This window comes from Haplochromis burtoni, unplaced genomic scaffold, assembly GCF_018398535.1.
Source record: "Haplochromis burtoni strain Fernald_Lab_line unplaced genomic scaffold, NCSU_Asbu1 Contig_112, whole genome shotgun sequence".
Classification (NCBI taxonomy): Eukaryota; Metazoa; Chordata; class Actinopteri; order Cichliformes; family Cichlidae; genus Haplochromis; species Haplochromis burtoni.
Genome location: NW_024582473.1, coordinates 1,905,465 through 1,925,686, shown reverse-complemented (window position 1 = coordinate 1,925,686; position 20,222 = coordinate 1,905,465). Strand labels below are relative to the sequence as shown.

At 41.9% G+C, this 20,222-nt stretch overlaps 1 protein-coding gene across 2 annotated transcripts in view; it reads left to right on the top strand.

Annotated features, from left to right (window-relative positions):
* Nucleotides 1-6,580: 6,580 nt before the first annotated feature.
* The window catches only part of LOC102306415 (septin-7), a gene marked incomplete at its 5' end in the record, with an annotated part of 30,237 nt that continues 16,595 nt past the window's right edge, over nt 6,581-20,222 (top strand). For both annotated transcript variants that reach the window (XM_014335539.2, XM_014335538.2), the window contains 5 exon segments: nt 6,581-6,687; nt 13,630-13,730; nt 13,836-13,970; nt 19,195-19,312; nt 19,567-19,659. In XM_014335539.2, coding sequence (XP_014191025.1) covers nt 6,581-6,687; nt 13,630-13,730; nt 13,836-13,970; nt 19,195-19,312; nt 19,567-19,659 — 554 coding nt within the window.

The following is a 20,222-nucleotide window of genomic DNA, read 5'->3' as shown; positions in this document are numbered from 1 at the left end:
CTCTAATATTAGCAAAAAAAATCACAGCGGTCGCTGTGGCCCGAAGTAGAAAGGTATGAGTTTATTGATAGGATACCCACTGTATCACTATGTTGTCCTCCTTTGTTTTTCATTCCTCTTTCCCCTCACCCACTAACCAGTCACGGCAGATGGCTGCCCCACCCTCAGCCTGGTTCTGCTGAAGTCTCTTCCTGCTAAAAGGGTTTTTTTCCCCACTGTTGTAAAGTACTTTCTCATCATTTCGTTGTTGAGGATTTCTCCCAAACATTGAGATACTGAGAATATAGAGACTAGTATCAAATGTAAACAGTTTAAATAATGTGGGAAGCACTTTAGTTAAATAGAAGTAAATAAATTAAAATGATGAAGTCAGTAGATAAAGATGGGACTTGTTCCAACACTGTCATGTTTTCATGGGAAAAGTATAATTGAGCTGTTGTCCCTTTGACATGTTCCTACAGGCACAATTAATCACTATAGCAATGCTTGCATCACACAGTGTATCTGACTGTAGTGCATGCAGGTTTGCTGCACCACTGTTTATTGGCTCAGCAGAATGGAAGTGAGCAACCGTTGGTGGTAACACCTGTGCTTTTCCTGCTCTGACAAGCCAAAGTGATTGCTGGGAAACCCTGTAAAGCACCACACGAAGAAGCAAGACTGAACTATGATGTTGAGGCTTATTTCTTATTTAATTTAATTTTGACCTAAAGATTTATTCTGAAATGTCTTGGATTTAAACATATAATTGCAGTAATGTATATAATATTCAAACATCCTGCTGTTGAAAATATTTGGAGCCAGAGACTGTATGTAGATGGATTTTGATGTTTGCATTTTGGCCATAGAATACCATTACAGACACCTATGTAATGGTAACATAAGTGTCTAAAGCACTTAGGCACTTGGAATCATTTCTCTAAGTTGTTTTGGGCGTTGCTCCTTAGGCATTTTCCCAAAGAGAGTGCTGGCAAACTCAGTACAAACATTAAGGGGATTTTGTGCTCCATCTGGTCCAGAAATGTCTCTTCCTGTAGTTGGAGGCTACGGAAAAGACATAAAATATGAGCTACTTTTTTTCATTCATAGTTCAAATCCAGACAGGGAGTTGAAATGGATGATTAAATTGTACAGGTGTTGCTTTTATTGTGCCTGCACATCATGTAAAATGCATTCAAGGCTACACACAGCTGTGCTTCATGGTTGTAAAGGAGACACCCTGGACTGATGGGTTCTCATAGGTCATTCTCGAGGAGCATCAGGCGACAGCTTCAACAGCAAATTCCTCAAGCTTCAAGGTTTCCTGTTTGGCTTTTCAGCCTCACAGGTGTTCGTTTCTTAAAGTCACAGTGTCATATATTTTGGATATCACGGTGCAGTTTACATTTCTCTTGGATTTTTACCAGTACTTCTACTGGTCATCACAGAGGACACAGAAACATGTAGTGAGAAAGGTCCTCCGGTTTCAAGAGTGCATGATGGTTCCCTGAAACTCTGCTGTTGTTTCTCTGAGCAGGCTGAAAGTTGCAGAATGATGTCACACTCTCAAGTTCATTTTTTTCCAGCCTGATCTGTCCTGGATCTGTGGTTAGTGTAATATGCATTTAGCCAACTGTGTTAGAGCAGGACGGCAGTCTGTTTACAAACCTGCCTCAGCGCCTCTGGGCGCAGCACCCAGTGCATTCACTGCTTGCTACTCTGCGTACGCATGTGTGTTGGTGCGACTGGCTGGGGTCGCGCACATGTACGTGTTCATGCATGCTCAGTCAAACCACTGCAGGCAGGCCTCGTTTTGCTCATTCTTCCCCTCTGCTGTGCTCCCGTTCCCTCCGTCTCTATTTTGAGACGCACATGCCTGCTGTGACCCAGCACGTGCCGATTCTGTCAGATTTAGTCTTGGGCTCGGTGGATCGCAGCGCTACACGCCCTTTTCTAAATTTAAAATGATGAAATCAGAAGAAAGTGTGCTGCGCCCATTCGCTGCAGTCAGACTGGGTGCTGACACAGTTTAGTTTGGGCTCTGGATCTCTCAGTCTGCTAAACTTGCAGATCTTTATCAATTGCCTATACACTGACCTTTGCCCCTGTTTGTCCCCCTGTTACAGTTAGTCCTACTGAGCCTCACGAGTGACTGCACTTTTCCAACTCTCCTCATATGCCTGTCTGTCTGGCTGTTCTTTCCTTTACACCACTATGTTTCCCAGATATCCCGTTTTCACACTTTCTGGTTGAGGCCTCGCACATGTCTGTTAGAGGTGTATGCGTGTTTGTGCTGTGTGTTAGTTAGCAGGCCTGTCAGGATGTTAGGAGGCCAGCTGCAGCCTCAGGGCAGAATGAGAGAAGCTGAGATCCAAAGAGAGAAAGAGGAGGAGGAATGTCAGGAATCCCATGGGAAAGCCACTCTGACCATTTGTATGTTTGTTTGTTTGTTTTTGTCTCTCTAGCAGTCCAGCCTGCCTTAACTCAGTGAACACATGTTTAATATGCAGGCCTTTTAGTAAGTACATTAATCCTGTAGAGTGCTACTGTGCACTCTGCAGGTATGCCAGTGGTACCTGGGCAATAAATGTTCAAATCATCAGTCAATAAATTACCCCATGAATGAGTCCAAAAACCTGGAAATAAGTTCAGGATTTTGGAGTCCCGATGCCTCCCCTTGAAGTCTTAGAAATTGCTGGATATTCAGCATCATCAGGCACAGCCTCTCACCAGTGGTGGAGGTATTAAATTCATGACTGTGGTGTACTTTGGCAAAGTATGGCCTATGGCATAAATAGACCCACAGACTGTCTCAGTCAGCAACATTACAAAAACTGGCCCCAAAATCAGTAGCAGGATAGTGCCAAGGTAGCAGTCCAGTACTGAGCAACTGGCATTGTAGGGTACTTTACATAATTTACATTTAGGTGTGAGAGTTAAAGATTCTGGTATCACTGAAAAATAAGCAACCTTTAAATGATGATGGAGGTCGAGATGACAGCAAGGACAGAGAGGAGAAATGGGGCCAACAGGCTGGGCTGGAGAGAGATGGAGAGGAAGAGAAACAGCAGGGAAGAGCTGTGGGGGTCAGCCATCCATCACTGAAGTTTAGGTCACTAATCTATTTACAGAGAGCTGGCACTGCACTTCAACTTGTCATGTGGAACCAATATTTAATTAAAGCTGCACGAGGAAGGCTAATTGGGACGGACCTGCCTTTAGGGGAGGTTTAGGCTGTGGCAGTAACTAAAACAATCAGAAGAATGGAGCTGTCATTTTCAGCTAGTCTTTCACTTCTGCTGTGTACAGCTGACATTTCTGCATGTCATTTGGGAGTGTGTTGGCTTTATTTGACGAGTTTCCTACAATAAAATAGAAAAAAGAAGCAAATATTGCAAATTCTCTCTAAATATTCACTCTTGGCTCTAAATATTGATTCCCTGCAGCTTCGATCCACACACATGGGTGTTGCCCTTAACTTGAATGTGAGTTGAGCCCAGCTGACTTGCAGCTCCCTGCAGTGTTTGCGCTCATCGTTAAAGTGTTTGTGAGGCCTGTTTGGTTTTGTCGAGCCAGCGTGATGTTTGCTGAGGACCCACTGAAATGTTAGCACAGAGTCTCAGCAATTTTAGGTGAGCTGTGTGAAGAGTTCCATCTTTACTTGTGACGCACCTCATTGTCACATTTTCCCCTCAGGCTGGACAGACCACAGACGGAGGCTGCCAGGAAGAGAAACTGAAACCTCTGACCTATGACTTTTTTCTGTCCACAAATGCCAGAGGACACTGCTTTCACACAGGCTGAACAGCCTGATAAACTTGTGGAAAAATTAGTTGGATTGTGTGATATGGAGGGTCAAATATTTGTCTACCTATAACAACTACTGTACGGTGATTCTGCCTCACATTGTCTGGCAGGATGAGTTGAATGGAGTGTCTCATTGTGCAAAACACATGGCAATACTGCTTTATCAGTATCAAGATGTCATTTCAGTGTCATGCATAACAATAACTGTTTAGTTCCTTGTATGAAGTGCATCCGTCACACAATAGGCTCTGGATACGCTGTTTGCACCAAAACATTAGTGCCTGACTAACAAAACCAACTGATGCAATAAAGATTCAACTGAATTCAGAGCTGCAGACTGGCTTTCTCTGTGGTGGTGGGATGCACACAAAAAAAGGGACACCAATTTTTTTTAATTTAGTTATTAACCGAAAACTATAAACACAGAGAATGATTAAAGCAGTTAGTGCAGTGAGTGCACAGACTCCAGCGCTGTCATCTTAAAGTGCAGCTGGTGATGGCATGCTTGCTAGCTTAAAAAAATGTTTCTTCAAATGAGTGAGTTGGGCGTGGTGTAGCAGAGGAAGCTGCAGCAGACAAACTGGATTCCCAACTCATGTCATTGTCAGAATGTCAATCATAGCTGAGCAAATACACACAGGGGCGACCGTGGGGTTAAGAGGGGGTAAAGAATGCAATCCAGCAAAGCATTACACCCTCTCAGCGTAGCCTGATGATATGCACAGCTGTCCTATGAGCAGTAAGAATGAACCCATGCAGATTTAACCCCCAGCAGGTGGTTTGTTTAGAGGATGAAAGGAGTCATACGAGGGGAAAAAATGATGGAAAACTTTGAGCTGAAACCCTTCATTAGGGTCTGTGGTTTTTAAAGCTTCTGACATGTAATGAACACTTGGTTTGTTGTCAACGGTTTGCAAAAAGAAAGTATTTGAATGACACAGAAGCCTGAGACTTTTTACAGCAGACTTTACTTTTAGCGGACGTTACTGGAAAATTGCTTATCAATCAAGAATTACTGGAGCAACATCTGACTCACATTAAAATGGAAATACTCCAGCTTCCTGCTTTCAGGCTGCACACAGATGCTGTATGTAAGAGCTCAGTGGACTGTACTGCACTATACACGGTTTTCTCAGCTGCTCCTTTCAACGCAGATTTAAAGTCAGAGGCAGTGATTCAGCACGCTTTGATAGTGACGTTGATATTCTGTTTGGTCTGTTTAGAACTAGTATTGATATTTGATTTTGTCTTTAAATGGAGTTGAAAATTCAGACCAGTCAGTCTATATAATGACACAGAAACGTGGTATACATTAGGATCAGTTCTCAGTTCTACCCAAAGCATTTTTTTAAATATGTAAATGGTGTGAAAAATACCTATTTCTATACTAATAACATTACATCAGTATTGTTGACCACTCTGTGATTTGTCAAGTAAAAACTGCGTAAACATCTGCTTATTAAACATGAGAAAAGGCCTCTTTGTGCAGCCGCTAGCAATTTTAAATTCGAGTAAAGAGTTTTTTATAGAGGAAAATGGTAAAATGGATTATAGAATACTTTACTTGGATGCTTGGACGTTGGTGTTTATATGCCCTGCTGGTATGTATATGTGCAGGAAACACTGAAAAAGCACACACATCAATGTCAACACTGGGTAACAGAAAAGTCATAGACATGTTTCCACCTACTTGGAATCACATAAAAACAACAATGCTGGAGCTGAAACATCAGTGAGTTAATTGATTTGGTGGCATGTTTTTAAAGGACAACTTGAGGAAATTCTGTGAGTCACGTGTCTGCTAACTGAAATTTAAGGGTTTCAGATTGTTAAACAACTTAAAAAAGAGATTTTATAGATGTTGCAAGATTACAAGCGTCCTCTGACCTCTATGAACAAAACATCTGGAAAATGATCTGCAGATGGCTAAATAATAACACGCGTCGACACATTTTTGCCATTCTTTGTAAACTGGATGTGTTATGGTTTTCTCGTAGCACCTTTAAATTCTCTTACCTGATAGATCTGATTCAGAATTTAAATTTTTGCTCGGTAACCTTTTTTGTCCAGTACTCTAATCTTGGTCTGTTTCTGATGTGTCCTTTTTGGAAACCCCCTCAAGCTACTGTGTACCCAGCCCAGATTGATGTTTGGCCACAGATTACTCCAGTTTTCAAAGCCTGAAATTGTGTCGTGGGAGTCGGTCAGAGGTCTTGCTGGGACAGGCAGCCCTCCTTCCCTCCAACCAAACACTCCTCCAGTGCCTTTTCATGAGACACAAGCCAGATGCTCAGCTATTAATCACAGGCCTGTGTGATGGAGAGGGCGAGCATATGCAATGTGTATGTTTGGACTGACTGCGCTCTTTGTCAAGTAAATGTTTGTGCAGCTTCTGTGCCGTCAGTATGGGAGAAGGGAATGGAAAGTTGGCACTGTGAGGACCGAAATAAAGAGATTTATACTTCAAGGACGCACTGAGCGAGGAGGACAGAGGAAGAGTAGATAAACGGGGGGTGGGTGAGAGAGAAAGTCAGCAGGAGATGGAGAGGAAATGTTTTATTCCCTCCATCTGAAAGCTTTTCATGCTGGCAGATGAGTCCCTGACCTTTCCCCTTACAGACAGTGAATCTGCTTTATTATCTGCACTGCATCCATGTCTCTTCAGGCCATCTCAATATTGTGTTCAGCGCATGCACATGCTTATGTAAAGTCCTTTTTGTCATGTGTTCAGCTGGTTGTACTTAGAAAACAGTAAGATTATATAACGTTGCTTAACTTGTGCTTTTGTCCTCAGGTGAGTCTGGTCTCGGGAAATCGACTCTCATCAACTCCCTGTTCCTGACTGACCTCTACTCTAAGGACTACCCTGGCCCCTCCCACAGGATTAAAAAGACTGTTCAAGTGAGCCTTTTCAGCTTTTTGCCCAGTAAATGAATCCTATGAAGTCTAGGTCACCATTGATGACAAGATCTGTAACCTTAACTAGAGATGGCACAACACCACTTTTTTATGACCGATATCATAAATTTGGATATCTGCCGATACCGTTATGAATCCGATATAGTGTATTTTTAATCAATAAAACGGTTTTTTAAATATCTTGCTGCATTTTGTATAAGTTCATACTCAAGTTTTAAAAAAACAAAAACACTAAAGCTATTCTGTTATACCTGTATGCAAAAAATATACTGCACCCAGAATATTTCATAGTTCAGCAATACTGATCAATCTAACAAACTTAAATCCTCCATCCTCCCTGTTCTGGTATTTTAAAGAGTACTTAGCAGGAATATTAAACAACCTAACTAACAGGGCTGCAAACTCACAGCAAAAAATAAATAAAAACAGGGAACCACCCTCTGCCTCGTGATGCTTTATCGGCGTAATCAACCTTAATTTAATGCACGCGTTATTTTAAAAAAATGCACAGAAATCAATTATTTTTCTACAATAATTAAATAGATTCAACATCTTTCTTCAACAGAATTGCAGACTGCACAGATGGTACCTTCCCAAAGGAAAAAGTACTATAGCTTACTAGGGTATATTAGACTTAACCGATCATTGATCAGTTTCATGATCGAAGTAGCAGCAGGAGAGGGAGGGAGAGAGGCAGTCGCTCCATATATCGGTTGTTAAGCTTAACGCTGGAATGCTTTACAAACATTCAGAGATGAACTTACACACTTGCTTTACTTCTCTCTGGGATCACTTTCTCGGAGATGAAATGCCGGGTTGGTAGCGAGGCTCCAAATGCTCAACCAGATCGCTGAGAGGTCTCACACGCCACAGCTGCTCTATCATGTGACGCATTCTGCTCGACGTGCTAAAGTTATGAGCTGAGTTACGCCATGTCACAAGTTTTGTGAGGCGCTTTTGTGATATTTAATGGATCGGATTACTTTTTTTTTTTTTTATTTCTCTCCGATATCCGATCCAGTAATTTAGGTTCGTATCGGACCGATGCGTAATATCGGATCGGTCCATCCTTAACCTTAACCCCTGTTTCCTTTACACTTTACATCACATGTGATTTCTGGGTTTTGAATTTTGTTTTATAACTAAAGCACATTAAAACAATACTTTTTAACTAAATGTACTTTCTTTTAAACACAGGGTTAGGTATAACCTAATAACCCATGGTAGTGTTAATTCTCACCCTAAGCCTATATGGGTCAGGCCTCAGTTGCCATCAGTTCATTTTTAGCTTCAGGTCCAGTGTAGAGATGTTTTGAGTTTTTGTTAATGGTCTCTGTACAACCCCATGTCTTCTTATAGTTGATAGTCATATAAACAAAGGCACTATATGTGCTAAGACTGTGAGATCACCATTCACCTTTTTCCTGCAAGAGTTTGATGCTTGATGTCGATTTTTTCTACGTTCTAAATTCCAGCAGCGACAGCAAATACTGGGATGAGGATTAGGAAACCATGAAATGAACAGATGTCTTACAAGAAAGTGTTGTTTCTTAAGCCAGTTTGAAGGGAAATAACCTTGTTAATGGAGACATTTTAAGTCCTCCCACAGCCGTTGCTCAAGGCATTTTGTCATTTACATTCCAGTGTCGGTGATATCTTCTAATATCTAAAACCAAATTCTTCACGTAGTTCTCATTCCCTCAGAAAAATGATGATTTCTGGGTGTTAAAAGTAAGCATCAGTGTGACCACACCATATGTTAGGAGCCCCTGAAAGTAATCTCATTCATTCTGGCCAACAAAAAGTATACTTGAGCGTGAGGGGGAGACTATTTGAATTTGGTAGTTGTTTTGGTGAGCAGTTCAAAGACCCTTGTGGAGCTCGTGGTTAGGTCTCAGTGTTTGCAAACTCGACCTCGGTGTGTGAGGCCAACCTGAACTATAAAGTGTAAAGAAAAAAAGTCAGGTACAGTTAAACTTGATGGAATGCAGGTTGAATGTTCACCTACAAAGTAAAAGTTGTGTCTTTTTGGATGATGTTGAAATTTCCTCAAGAGTTGTTGAAAAGCTCAAATCTCTAATCTGAGCTTAAACACATCCCGTATATGTAGACGTTAGACCAGTTATTAAATCCAAGAGTTGACTTTTTTTTTTTTTGCACCAGCACGTTCAAAGTCTTAACTGGTGTCTTCAGTAAAAAAAAAAAAAAAGGAAAAACATGACAGATAAGCACAGGCACTGAAAGGGATGAAGTTTCATGTTTTCTGACAAATTAATTGAGAACATCTGGTCTGGTCATTCTGAAGGCTTTTCTTGCTCCTGCATTATCAGCCAGGTTTGTTAAAATTGACATGTTAGTAGGGATGGAAGGCTAAGAGGGGAGCAGGATTCTGCTGGGGAAGAAGAGATTATAATGGAAAAGGAGAATGAGAATGCAGGATGGAGGAACTACGAGGCAAACAACAACGCCACTGGACCTAGTTTTGTCCTTTTATGGTAATGGCAAATTGAAGTGGAGGAGGGAGACTGTGTCTGGAGTAAAAGGGGCAAAGGAGAAGCAGTTTGGGAAAGAGGAAAAAGCAGAAGATGGAGATGTGGGACAGTGTGATGAACTAAGACGGAAAGAGATGAGATGGTGGTGGCAGGAGAAGACGGACAGAAGCAACATGGCGATGAGTGAGGAAAAGGTGGAGCTTTGTAAAACTAAAGAGCATATAAACCTCGAGGAGGGTGATGGGGTAGATGTGATGAGGGGAGAGACAAAGAAAAACAGAGGATTAGGGCTGAATTTCCCCCTTGGGTCTGAGAGGGTCAATAGCAGGGCAGGAATGTTCCCATGAAATGTAACACCCTCCCACCCCACCCTCAACCACTACTTAAAAGATGAGAATTCATCTCCACACGCCGCTTTGCACTATAATTCGATTCCCACTACCATATTACTGTTGTCTTTTCACATGAACGCAAACAAGCATCACCCACACATCCATACAGCACACAGCAGCCGTGAGATGGATGCGTTCATGAAGTTTGACCTCGACAGCCACGAGATTGAGAGCAGACCTCTCCAGGCTAGTGTTGGGGTTATGAAGTCTTAAGATTTCCATATGGGTATGTCATAGGGGAAAATTCCATATACTGGTATTAATGTGAACTTAACATTTACAACTCTAAATGGGTGGCTGGCAGCTGAGTGGGTGAGAGAGGTTAAAATGTTAATTGAGACAAGTTAACCGCCGTTTTCGCTTTACCGTTTTTTGACTTTTTTTTTAATCAGTGTAGGTGAACACTATTGTATCATTCCAATGTACGTTAGCTAGCACCATCTGCAGAAGAATAAGTCCCCATGAAATGGCAGTTGGTGTAGTTGTGTGAAGCCTTTGGTGGATGATGAAAGTGAAGACAGACAGGAAGTGCATGGGAAGGAATGAAGCAAAAGGTTGGAAAAGTCAGGATTAAAAGCAAACACAGTTGGATAGCAGATGTTTTACTTTGCCAAAGGCACAGACTCGGCAGCATTTTGGAAAATAGGGACCTGTTAACTCACAGTAAGCTAACAGTAAGCCATATATTCCAAGATGGAGAAGGCTAAGGTATCTTTATATCTGACTTTGACTCTGATAGTCGTCCTGGTCACAGAAGGTTTTGCTCTCCAAAACTCGTAACAAATGAGCACATTATGTCAAATGTTGTCTAAATGCAAGGAGGTACGCAAGTCAAGTCAATAACTTTGTCAAGGCTGTGGATCAGGACAGGTATAGACAATCTCTGAACCAGAAAATAGATACGTGTGCATTTACCATTAAACAAAAATTATTAAACTGGACTCAAGTTGATGTTGACTTTTAGCCTTTGGCAAATTTTAATGCTTTATAATGCCAAGTTACTCATTCCTTTTCTTTTAGTTCAATGCAGCATGGAGTGCAGCTAGAGATAACCAACCAAATTTATCTGGCAAAACGGAGATGACTGAGTGCCAAAGATGTCCAAATATAATCTCAAGTTAAACTTATGTCTCTGAACCTAAAATAACAATGTTGTTCTATTCAGACCGAGGTGCATAGTGGTGCCTTATGTTATAGAGCAGGGGTGGGCAATTCCAGGCCCCAGGGGCCGGTGTTCTGCAGGTTTTAGATCTCACCTTGGGTCAACACACCTGAATCACATGATTAGTTCGTTACCAGGCCTCTGGAGAACTTCAGGACATGTTGAGGAGCTAATTTAGCCATTTAAATCAGCTGTGTTGGTTCGGGGGACACATCTAAAACCTGCAGGGACACCGGCCCTCGAGGCCTGGAGTTGCCTACCCCTGTTATAGAGGAAGTAGTTTTTTGTAGGAAGTCACTGATACATCACACCGAATTTAGTCAGACGGTGCTGTTGATAAAATATGGCAGGATTATCCAGTCACTTTTTACACTTATTAGAAAACAGACCTGAGATCTGTGAGTCCTTGGGTCAGCTCTCAGTCTCTTGAGTAAACCCATTTAAACCTCTGCATTTTATGTATGAAGTCAAAGGCAGACCCGCAGTAAGATACAGACTTCAGGTCTGAAATCTGTATGTTCCAGTATCAACACTATTTTGGGTTTGCAATGCATCTATAATACATACTATAGTCTGGGAAACTGAACAAACTCTGAGATGGTTTGCTATTTCAAATTAAAGTAAGTAAAAATCTCAGTATCTACACTTCTAAATCTGTCCTGTATTCTTTACAAACTGACAATCATTCAGTCAAAGCGCTGTGTATTTTCAGCTTCTTTTCTTTAAAGTTTGCAGACTCTTTTCATTTCCTCATTAGGTTTAAATTTCTTCACTGCAACAATTTGAAAGTCCTGTTCATTTTGTGACGTTCGATTGTACTGCACACTTGGCCTAAATTATAAATGACAGGAGCCGCTCAGGCAGCTGTGATTCTGCATCTTTGTGCAGGTCTGTTGTGATCCAGACGACGCACCAAGGTGGTGCTAAATTTACTCTGTTTTGACGAGACTGAAAACATTAAGAACCTTTTGCTTCAAGCTTTCTCTCACTCTATTGCGCTCATCATACCTCATGTGAGCCCCATGAGCGCAACGTGGGCAAGCAGGCTCTCCTCCAAGCAGCAGTTAGTGTGCATACGTTGGAAAGGAGCCGCTGTGGTCTGAGGCTGAGGGGGAGAGCCCGGGTCAGAGTATTTATATTGCAGAACAATCTCCCATGTTTTGTCGCTCGCTCACATTCCCCACAGATCAGATTTCTTTTAAATGATGGTGTTGAGCCTGACGGCATTTTTGAGGTTTTCTCCCAATCTGTTTTTCTTCACAGAAACAGTGGAAATGGCAGATTTGGTTTTGAGAAGGGCTGACATGTCATGCGCAAACACTTACAATACAGACACAGATTTAACACACATGCCTGGCTGCACAATTAAGGTCAGATGTGTAAAAAATATATATATATTTATGTATATATGGTCAGCTGTAAAGCCAGACAGATTATCTGAAGGTTTGTGGAAGCTAAAGAATGTTTGTGTTACAGTGAGAGGGCTGTAGTTTGAGTTAAAGGGGTGATCCTAAAATAACTACATGGTCCTGTGAAACTATGCGACGAAGTGGGGGAACAGCTGGCGAGCTTCAGGAAATGGATGGATCTCTGGGACTGAATGGGAACGTATGTGACTGCAGACTATGATGAACAGTTTGCAGTGATGGCTTCACTTTTTGGCATATGTAATTAAACATTAAATTAAAATCAGCTGCATTGAGTGAACACCCAAACTCAGTGTGCATACATGGCTGTTGTGTAAAAAGGCTTTCATACAGTGACATATGCACTCATGGCATGCTAGAGTGGATGTAAAGATGGGAGAAGAAAAGTCTAAATGCCTTTATCATCTGCTGGACTCTCCAGTATGTGTAATAAATATTATTTCTATCATAAAATCACCTTTTGGCTCAGCTTAAAAATACCCCCATGCTCTATTTTTAACCATGTTTAACTATTAAGACAATTGGGAACTCTGCTGTATTTGTTTTACTTTACATTTATTGACAGGATTCACTAAGTCACATTCAGTGGCAGATCAGCTGACGTAAGTGACACACACAGCCTATTGGCAAATCGCACATTGGGTGCTCTGTTTAAGTTGGTTTAGAATGCCAACGTGTGCTGGGCAGTTGCCGAACTCTGTTGTGCCTTTCCACCAAACAAGCTTTAGTCTACAGGGTTTTTTAATGAAACTGTGCACAAACCTTAGAGTTGCAGTTTCATTGAGGAGGTGCTGTTTTCAATGGAACTGATACCATGCACAGTAAGGAATTTGAGTGTGGTAAAGTTCAGGCACACTTCAAGGACCAGTTTAGCTGATCTTGATGCCAGCACATATAAGCTGAAGGCTCAGATGGTACATTTTTACACATTGTTTTGACACTACTCTTCATGTTCAGCATGCCCACAGTTGTTGCGTGTGTGCAAGCCTCTTTACAACCCATCATCACCCAGGTCCTTTCACGCTGTATGTCGCTGAACCACCGTCATAATCTGCTGTCACTGATGTCTGTTTTGTTCGTGCGGCTGCTCTCATTGCCTCCATGGAAATCGAACTCTTCTTTGGAAGACAGTGGTTTTGACTTAAGTAGACACACACACACACACACACACACACACACACACACACACACACACACACACACACAGTGCTGAGAGGAAGGAAAAGAACTTCACTCGTATTGTACACATACTCAACCAGCAGATCGGTTTCGGCTGTGTGGGAGGACCTGCTGTGCAGTGTATGTAGTCCAACATGTGTGGGCAGATACATGCTGTCAAATTATATTCTGAAAGTGTGAAGTTATTGCAGCTAATGGAAACACTTTATAAATACTGTAAGGCAAGGCTGAGATCCCAAGAGTTCTGAAGGGTGTGAATGTTTGTGTTTCAGGTGGAACAGAGTAAAGTTTTGATAAAGGAGGGAGGAGTCCAACTAACCCTAACCATCGTGGACACACCAGGGTTTGGCGATGCAGTCGACAACAGCAACTGGTGAGGATTGCCCACGAAGACATGAACAATTTGATTCTGCCAAGCAATCATATGCTCTTTGTTGTACAGTCCACTCTCTCTGACATCATCTTTCCATGTTCCCAGCTGGCAGCCTGTCATTAATTACATTGACAGCAAATGCGAGGACTTCCTGAACGCTGAGTCGAGGGTCAACCGCAGGTCCATGCCGGACAACAGAGTCCACTGCTGCCTATATTTTATAGCGCCATCTGGACACGGGTGGGTGCTGCATAAGATGATATAAGAAGATGCAGATGTAATTAAGAGACATGAAATGTTCGAAAGGTGGCAGTGATGCTGTCTGCATATAACTGGAAAGGATGTACTTGAGTGTCTGTCTGTCTCATAAAAGAGGAGCCTGCCAGCCAGTATTTGTGACCCACATACAAACCAGTTCTGCTCATGCTCAGTAGAGTTTCCTGATCTCCATCACTGAATCACCCAGTCAGAGTGGAGACTCGCAGCAGCTCCCAGGAACAGCGCTTTCAACTCAGACGTGCCATACTGTCTTACGTTAGCGTCCGTGTGTGTGCGCGCACCTCTCAGGCTTTAGCGATGGATGTAAACCTGCAGAGTTGATTGGCATGCAGTGTGTTTAAAATAACACTAATTTGTTAAATATTTCAGCAGCCCAAAGCATAAAATGTGTGAAACATGTTGCTGTCTGTGAATGTCAAAACACAATCTGACATTTTCTGATCATTTTAGCTCAGCTTTAAGTGCCTCCATGATGCACCTTAACTGCATTGAGGCAGTGACAAAGACAGGAAACCTGTCTACGAAAATAAACAGTCTTCAATCGATCATCCAGCAAAGTCGGGCTCACTTGTCAGATCAGCTGCAATTTGTGCCATCCTACATCAGCTGAAGGCTCAGCGGATTCCCTTCTAGACATCAGATGGGCAAGTCTCACATGGGTTTTTATGTTGAGGCTGCTTTACCAGTCGTTTTAGTTGTTCTACATCAGCAAGCCATTTAGAACCCAACTTCACCTCAGGACCACATTTCACGTGGTTTCTGTCTAAATCAGTGTCATGTTATTATCATTAATGCCAGCTCTATTCTGTGCTGGGGCCTTCCTGCTACTGTATCCTTTGGTTTTACAGTTATACAGAAGGAAGGATATGGAGGCCCCACAACACATGTTCCAGATATAATTTACTCCCGACAGAAATGACAATCTTTCTTGAACTATGAGAAAAGCACACAAGCAGTTGAAAAGTTCATTAAATGTTAAATAAGCCGGTCTTATCTCTCCCCTTAAAGTGTAATCATGCACAAAACGGTCTGTTCAGGTATTCTGTTCCTACTGCCTCCAACATAAAGAAAACGGTGGATGCTTTATGCTTTTCTCCTAACCATCGAGAAACAAGCACTGGTACATGGTTGAGCAAACGACAGGTCATCCTGCAACTGGAGATGCACATTTTGGTTTTCTTTGTTAAACAACTGCTGCAGTTTGTTTATCATCAATAACAGATCAGATTTTAACATGTGAATTTTACAACTCATCATAAATGGTTCTGCCACACCACAGCTTCTTGTATTCTTTGAGCAGTGTTCTAAGTTTAAAGTCAGAGACAAGTCAGTAAATTGTCTACTTCACTGAGAAGATGCATCACTTAATTACGCTTTTACTGTCACCCCAGAGGAATCTGCCTACATTTCCAAGCAGACTCTTTACCACTTTTAAATGATCTGCAACAAGCTCCAGAAGGCCCGTTTCCACACTGCTGCCTCCAAAAGTCACTCACATGTGGCTGTAAAATGTGAAATCCTATAAATCCTGCTTTAGAAGTAAACTGCATACTCATTTCCAGACCTGTCCTCTCTGATGTTTTAGTTCCCTGGAGTAACTACAAGAGTTCTGACAGTGAGTCCAGCTTTCTGACAAAGTGCCGCTCATGCTGGTTTGATTAATCGGTGTCAGTGTGTGGGAGATTTCGGATTTTGACTTCACAGAAATGCCCTTCGAGTCTCCTGCTCTAACCAGACACTCTGACTCCAGTGTTATCTGGGGCTGCCTTCACTCCAGCTCTCCTCTGGTGCAGCAGCATTATATCCAAAGCTGTCCTCACTCGCTGAGCCGCCCAGCAGCTGTTTTGCTGGCCTCTTTCATGGAACAACTAATTCAACTCAACACGCAGCAAAAAGCATTTGCAGATATATAAAGTGCTTTCATGTAGACAGTGGTAATCCATTGAGCTGGCAGAATAATAACTGTATTATAGTTTTGAATGCAATGCTAAACTTATTGTGTGCGATTCTATTTTACGTTGAATAGTTTTCCCCAGAAAGGTTAAACTACATAATGAGCCTTTAACCTGCACATTATACAGGGGGCTATTTAGTATTATACTCCATTAATTTACTATCAGTCCACTGCAACACTGATGTAGTGGGCTGACAGCTAACATTGTAAACAAACTGAGAGAGAAAAGGAAAAAATAATGATTACTGCATTCACGACAGACTCTCAATGTTTGTGATGCGATTAGGAATTTCACATAAGGTATTTCCCAGCTATATTTTGGAAAGGGGGCCTCAGAAGGATCAAGGTTATGGACTCTGTAGCATGAGGAGTGAATTCTAATGGTCACCTTGAATGCATTTCTACTTTGGTAGCCTGGAAGCATTTGGCTTCTCTATTTTAATCTGACTTCTATTGTATGTCATGTACATTGTACTAGAACTATTACAACTATTATTGTATAAATATTGTATACTTAAATGTAAAATGACAACAAAGTAGACTCTGAAGCCATCGCAGTGTTTGTTTTGTTGTCCTCATGAGAGGATTGTATTGGACTCTGTTGTTCCGGTCAGTTGTTGGCAGTACTGAGTAGTGGACTTGCTTTCTAAGTAAGTGTTTTCTGGTGTTGCTCACTGAGGAAGAGTAGAGGCTGCAGCAGAGAGGACAAGTGCACATCCTTTAGGATTTTGGCTGAAAATTTGTCCAACATCTCTAACACAAGTCACTGCACCGGCAACTGAGAGTGTCGAGGACGGTCGCCATTTTGAATTTACATTCAGAAAATGGCAAAAAAACAAAATCTTCCACTCCAACAGCTGATAATACAAATGTGGTTTGTTCTGTTAGGACTGACTGTGTGCCCGCACAGCTTGGCATTCAGAGGTGAAGACCCTGTGGCTCCCTGACAGTCACTTGCTGTGGGCTACATGTATTGTACAGTTTTGTGTGGCCCTCTGCTGGTGACCCACTGAACTGCTCTGAACTAAAGAGGCACACTGTGGTGTTTTCTTTAGATTCAGTCTTGTGAGTTGATTCCTCATTCATGTGGTGAGTCACACAGCCAAATACAGCTGCTGACCCACTTAAAATAATGTAATGCTATTCAACCACAGCTTCATGAACTGACACATCAGCCCCAATGAACTGTATATAATTTACAGGGAGTGCAGAATTATTAGGCAAGTTGTATTTTTGAGGAATAATTTTATTATTGAACAACAACCATGTTCTCAATGAACCCAAAAACCTCATTAATATCAAAGCTGAATGTTTTTGGAAGTAGTTTTTAGTTTGTTTTTAGTTTTAGCTATTTTAGGGGGATATCTGTGTGTGCAGGTGACTATTACTGTGCATAATTATTAGGCAACTTAACAAAAAACAAATATATACCCATTTCAATTATTTATTTTTACCAGTGACACCAATATAACATCTCCACATTCACAAATATACATTTCTGACATTCAAAAACAAAACAAAAACAAATCAGCGACCAATATAGCCACCTTTCTTTGCAAGGACACTCAAAAGCCTGCCATCCATGGATTCTGTCAGTGTTTTGATCTGTTCACCATCAACATTGCGTGCAGCAGCAACCACAGCCTCCCAGACACTGTTCAGAGAGGTGTACTGTTTTCCCTCCTTGTAAATCTCACATTTGATGATGGACCACAGGTTCTCAATGGGGTTCAGATCAGGTGAACAAGGAGGCCATGTCATTAGTTTTTCTTCTTTTATACCCTTTCTTGCCAGCCACGCTGTGGAGTACTTGGACGCGTGTGATGGAGCATTGTCCTGCATGAAAATCATGTTTTTCTTGAAGGATGCAGACTTCTTCCTGTACCACTGCTTGAAGAAGGTGTCTTCCAGAAACTGGCAGTAGGACTGGGAGTTGAGCTTGACTCCATCCTCAACCCGAAAAGGCCCCACAAGCTCATCTTTGATGATACCAGCCCAAACCAGTACTCCACCTCCACCTTGCTGGCGTCTGAGTCGGACTGGAGCTCTCTGCCCTTTACCAATCCAGCCACGGGCCCATCCATCTGGCCCATCAAGACTCACTCTCATTTCATCAGTCCATAAAACCTTAGAAAAACAGTCTTGAGATATTTCTTGGCCCAGTCTTGACGTTTCAGCTTGTGTGTCTTGTTCAGTGGTGGTCGTCTTTCAGCCTTTCTTACCTTGGCCATGTCTCTGAGTATTGCACACCTTGTGCTTTTGGGCACTCCAGTGATGTTGCAGCTCTGAAATATGGCCAAACTGGTGGCAAGTGGCATCTTGGCAGCTGCACGCTTGACTTTTCTCAGTTCATGGGCAGTTATTTTGCGCCTTGGTTTTTCCACACGCTTCTTGCGACCCTGTTGACTATTTTGAATGAAACGCTTGATTGTTCGATGATCACGCTTCAGAAGCTTTGCAATTTTGAGACTGCTGCATCCCTCTGCAAGATATCTCACTATTTTTGACTTTTCTGAGCCTGTCAAGTCCTTCTTTTGACCCATTTTGCCAAAGGAAAGGACGTTGCCTAATAATTATGCACACCTGATATAGGGTGTTGATGTCATTAGACCACACCCCTTCTCATTACAGAGATGCACATCACCTAATATGCTTAATTGGTAGTAGGCTTTCGAGCCTATACAGCGTTGGAGTAAGACAACATGCATGAAGAGGATGATGTGGACAAAATACTCATTTGCCTAATAATTCTGCACTCCCTGTAAGTTCATGGATGCTGTATTTTAGCTTTTTTTTTTTTTTTTTTTTTCATCCTCTAGTCTTAGCCAGGTAGGAACTCCAGCCTCGAGGCCGGTGTCCTGCAGGTTTTAGATCTCACCCTGGGTCAACACACCTGAATCAAAGATTAGTTCATTACCAGGCCTCTGGAGAACTGAAGACATGTTGAGGAGCTAATTTAGCCATTTAAATGAGCTGTGTTGGATCAAGGACACATATAAAACCTGCAGGACACCGGCTCTCGAGGCCTCGAGTTGCCTACCCCTGTCTTAGTCTGTAGATATTCAGCCTCTGAGAGTAAAGAGAAATCCAGCATGCAAAGGGACCAAGCAAATATTTCTCTAACTCAAAGTCTTCAAAGGAAAATGGTTTATTCACTCAGCACATGATGAGCATCCTCGGCCAGTAGCTATCTGTCCTCCTCATGCTTTTCCTTCTCTGTCTCCTCTTCAGCCTAAAACCTCTTGATATAGAATTTATGAAAAGGCTCCATGATAAAGTCAATGTCATACCTCTCATCGCAAAGGCTGACACACTGACGCCTGAGGAGTGCCATCTTTTTAAAAAACAGGTATTTCTGCACATTTGTGTCACATTAAAGGTGCTAACTAAGGCATATATGCAAACTGAGCTGTTGCATATGTGCCATCTTTACTTTCTACAAGCAGCACATACAGTGGCATGCACACATTTGGGCCTCCTTCCATTCAGTAATGTTAAACTAAGCAACGCTGTGTATCGTACACCCAATACAAGTGAAGCTAATGTGATATCTTAGCTCTGTGTATGCAGATCTGTTGGTAACTGATCACTTTCTCTCTTCAGATTATGAAAGAGATTCAAGAGCACAAGATTAAAATATACGAGTTTCCAGATGTAGACGAGGATGAGGACAATAAGCTGGTCCGGAAGATCAAGGTAATGAAGGATGCAGTTCTTTTCAAGCTTGACTCAGGGTTTTCCGATTGATCTACGCAGGGACAACCAAAGATCGGTGTGTCCTTTGTTCAAGGTCCACATAATAGCTGCTGCTATCTCACTTATAAGGCTGATTGTATAACTGATCATCAAATTTAAAGACAGACTGATGAACTTTGGTGACTGTCATGCACATAACTCCCTGACGCAGTCGCTGTTGTCATGCATATATGAATATACAGAAAAGGTAAATAAGAAGTGAGATTTCTGGTACCGGATGCTTCCTGGTTTCCATTTGTCATCCAAAAACTGTTGTGTTTGAGCAGACTTTTGTTTCTAAGCGTCAAATGGTCCATGTGGAAAGCAAATCGACAAAAGAGTTTGCTAAAATGCAATTTTGACACCAACAGTTTGTCTGGAAACAGTTTGGCTTTATATTTGCATTATAAACATTTGCCAGCAAGTCTGGAAACACTGACCATTGCCTCCAGACAAATTCAGACACATCAGTAGATGATAGCTAACCGGTTCCTGCATTGGCTTTTAGATTTTCATTACAGTTT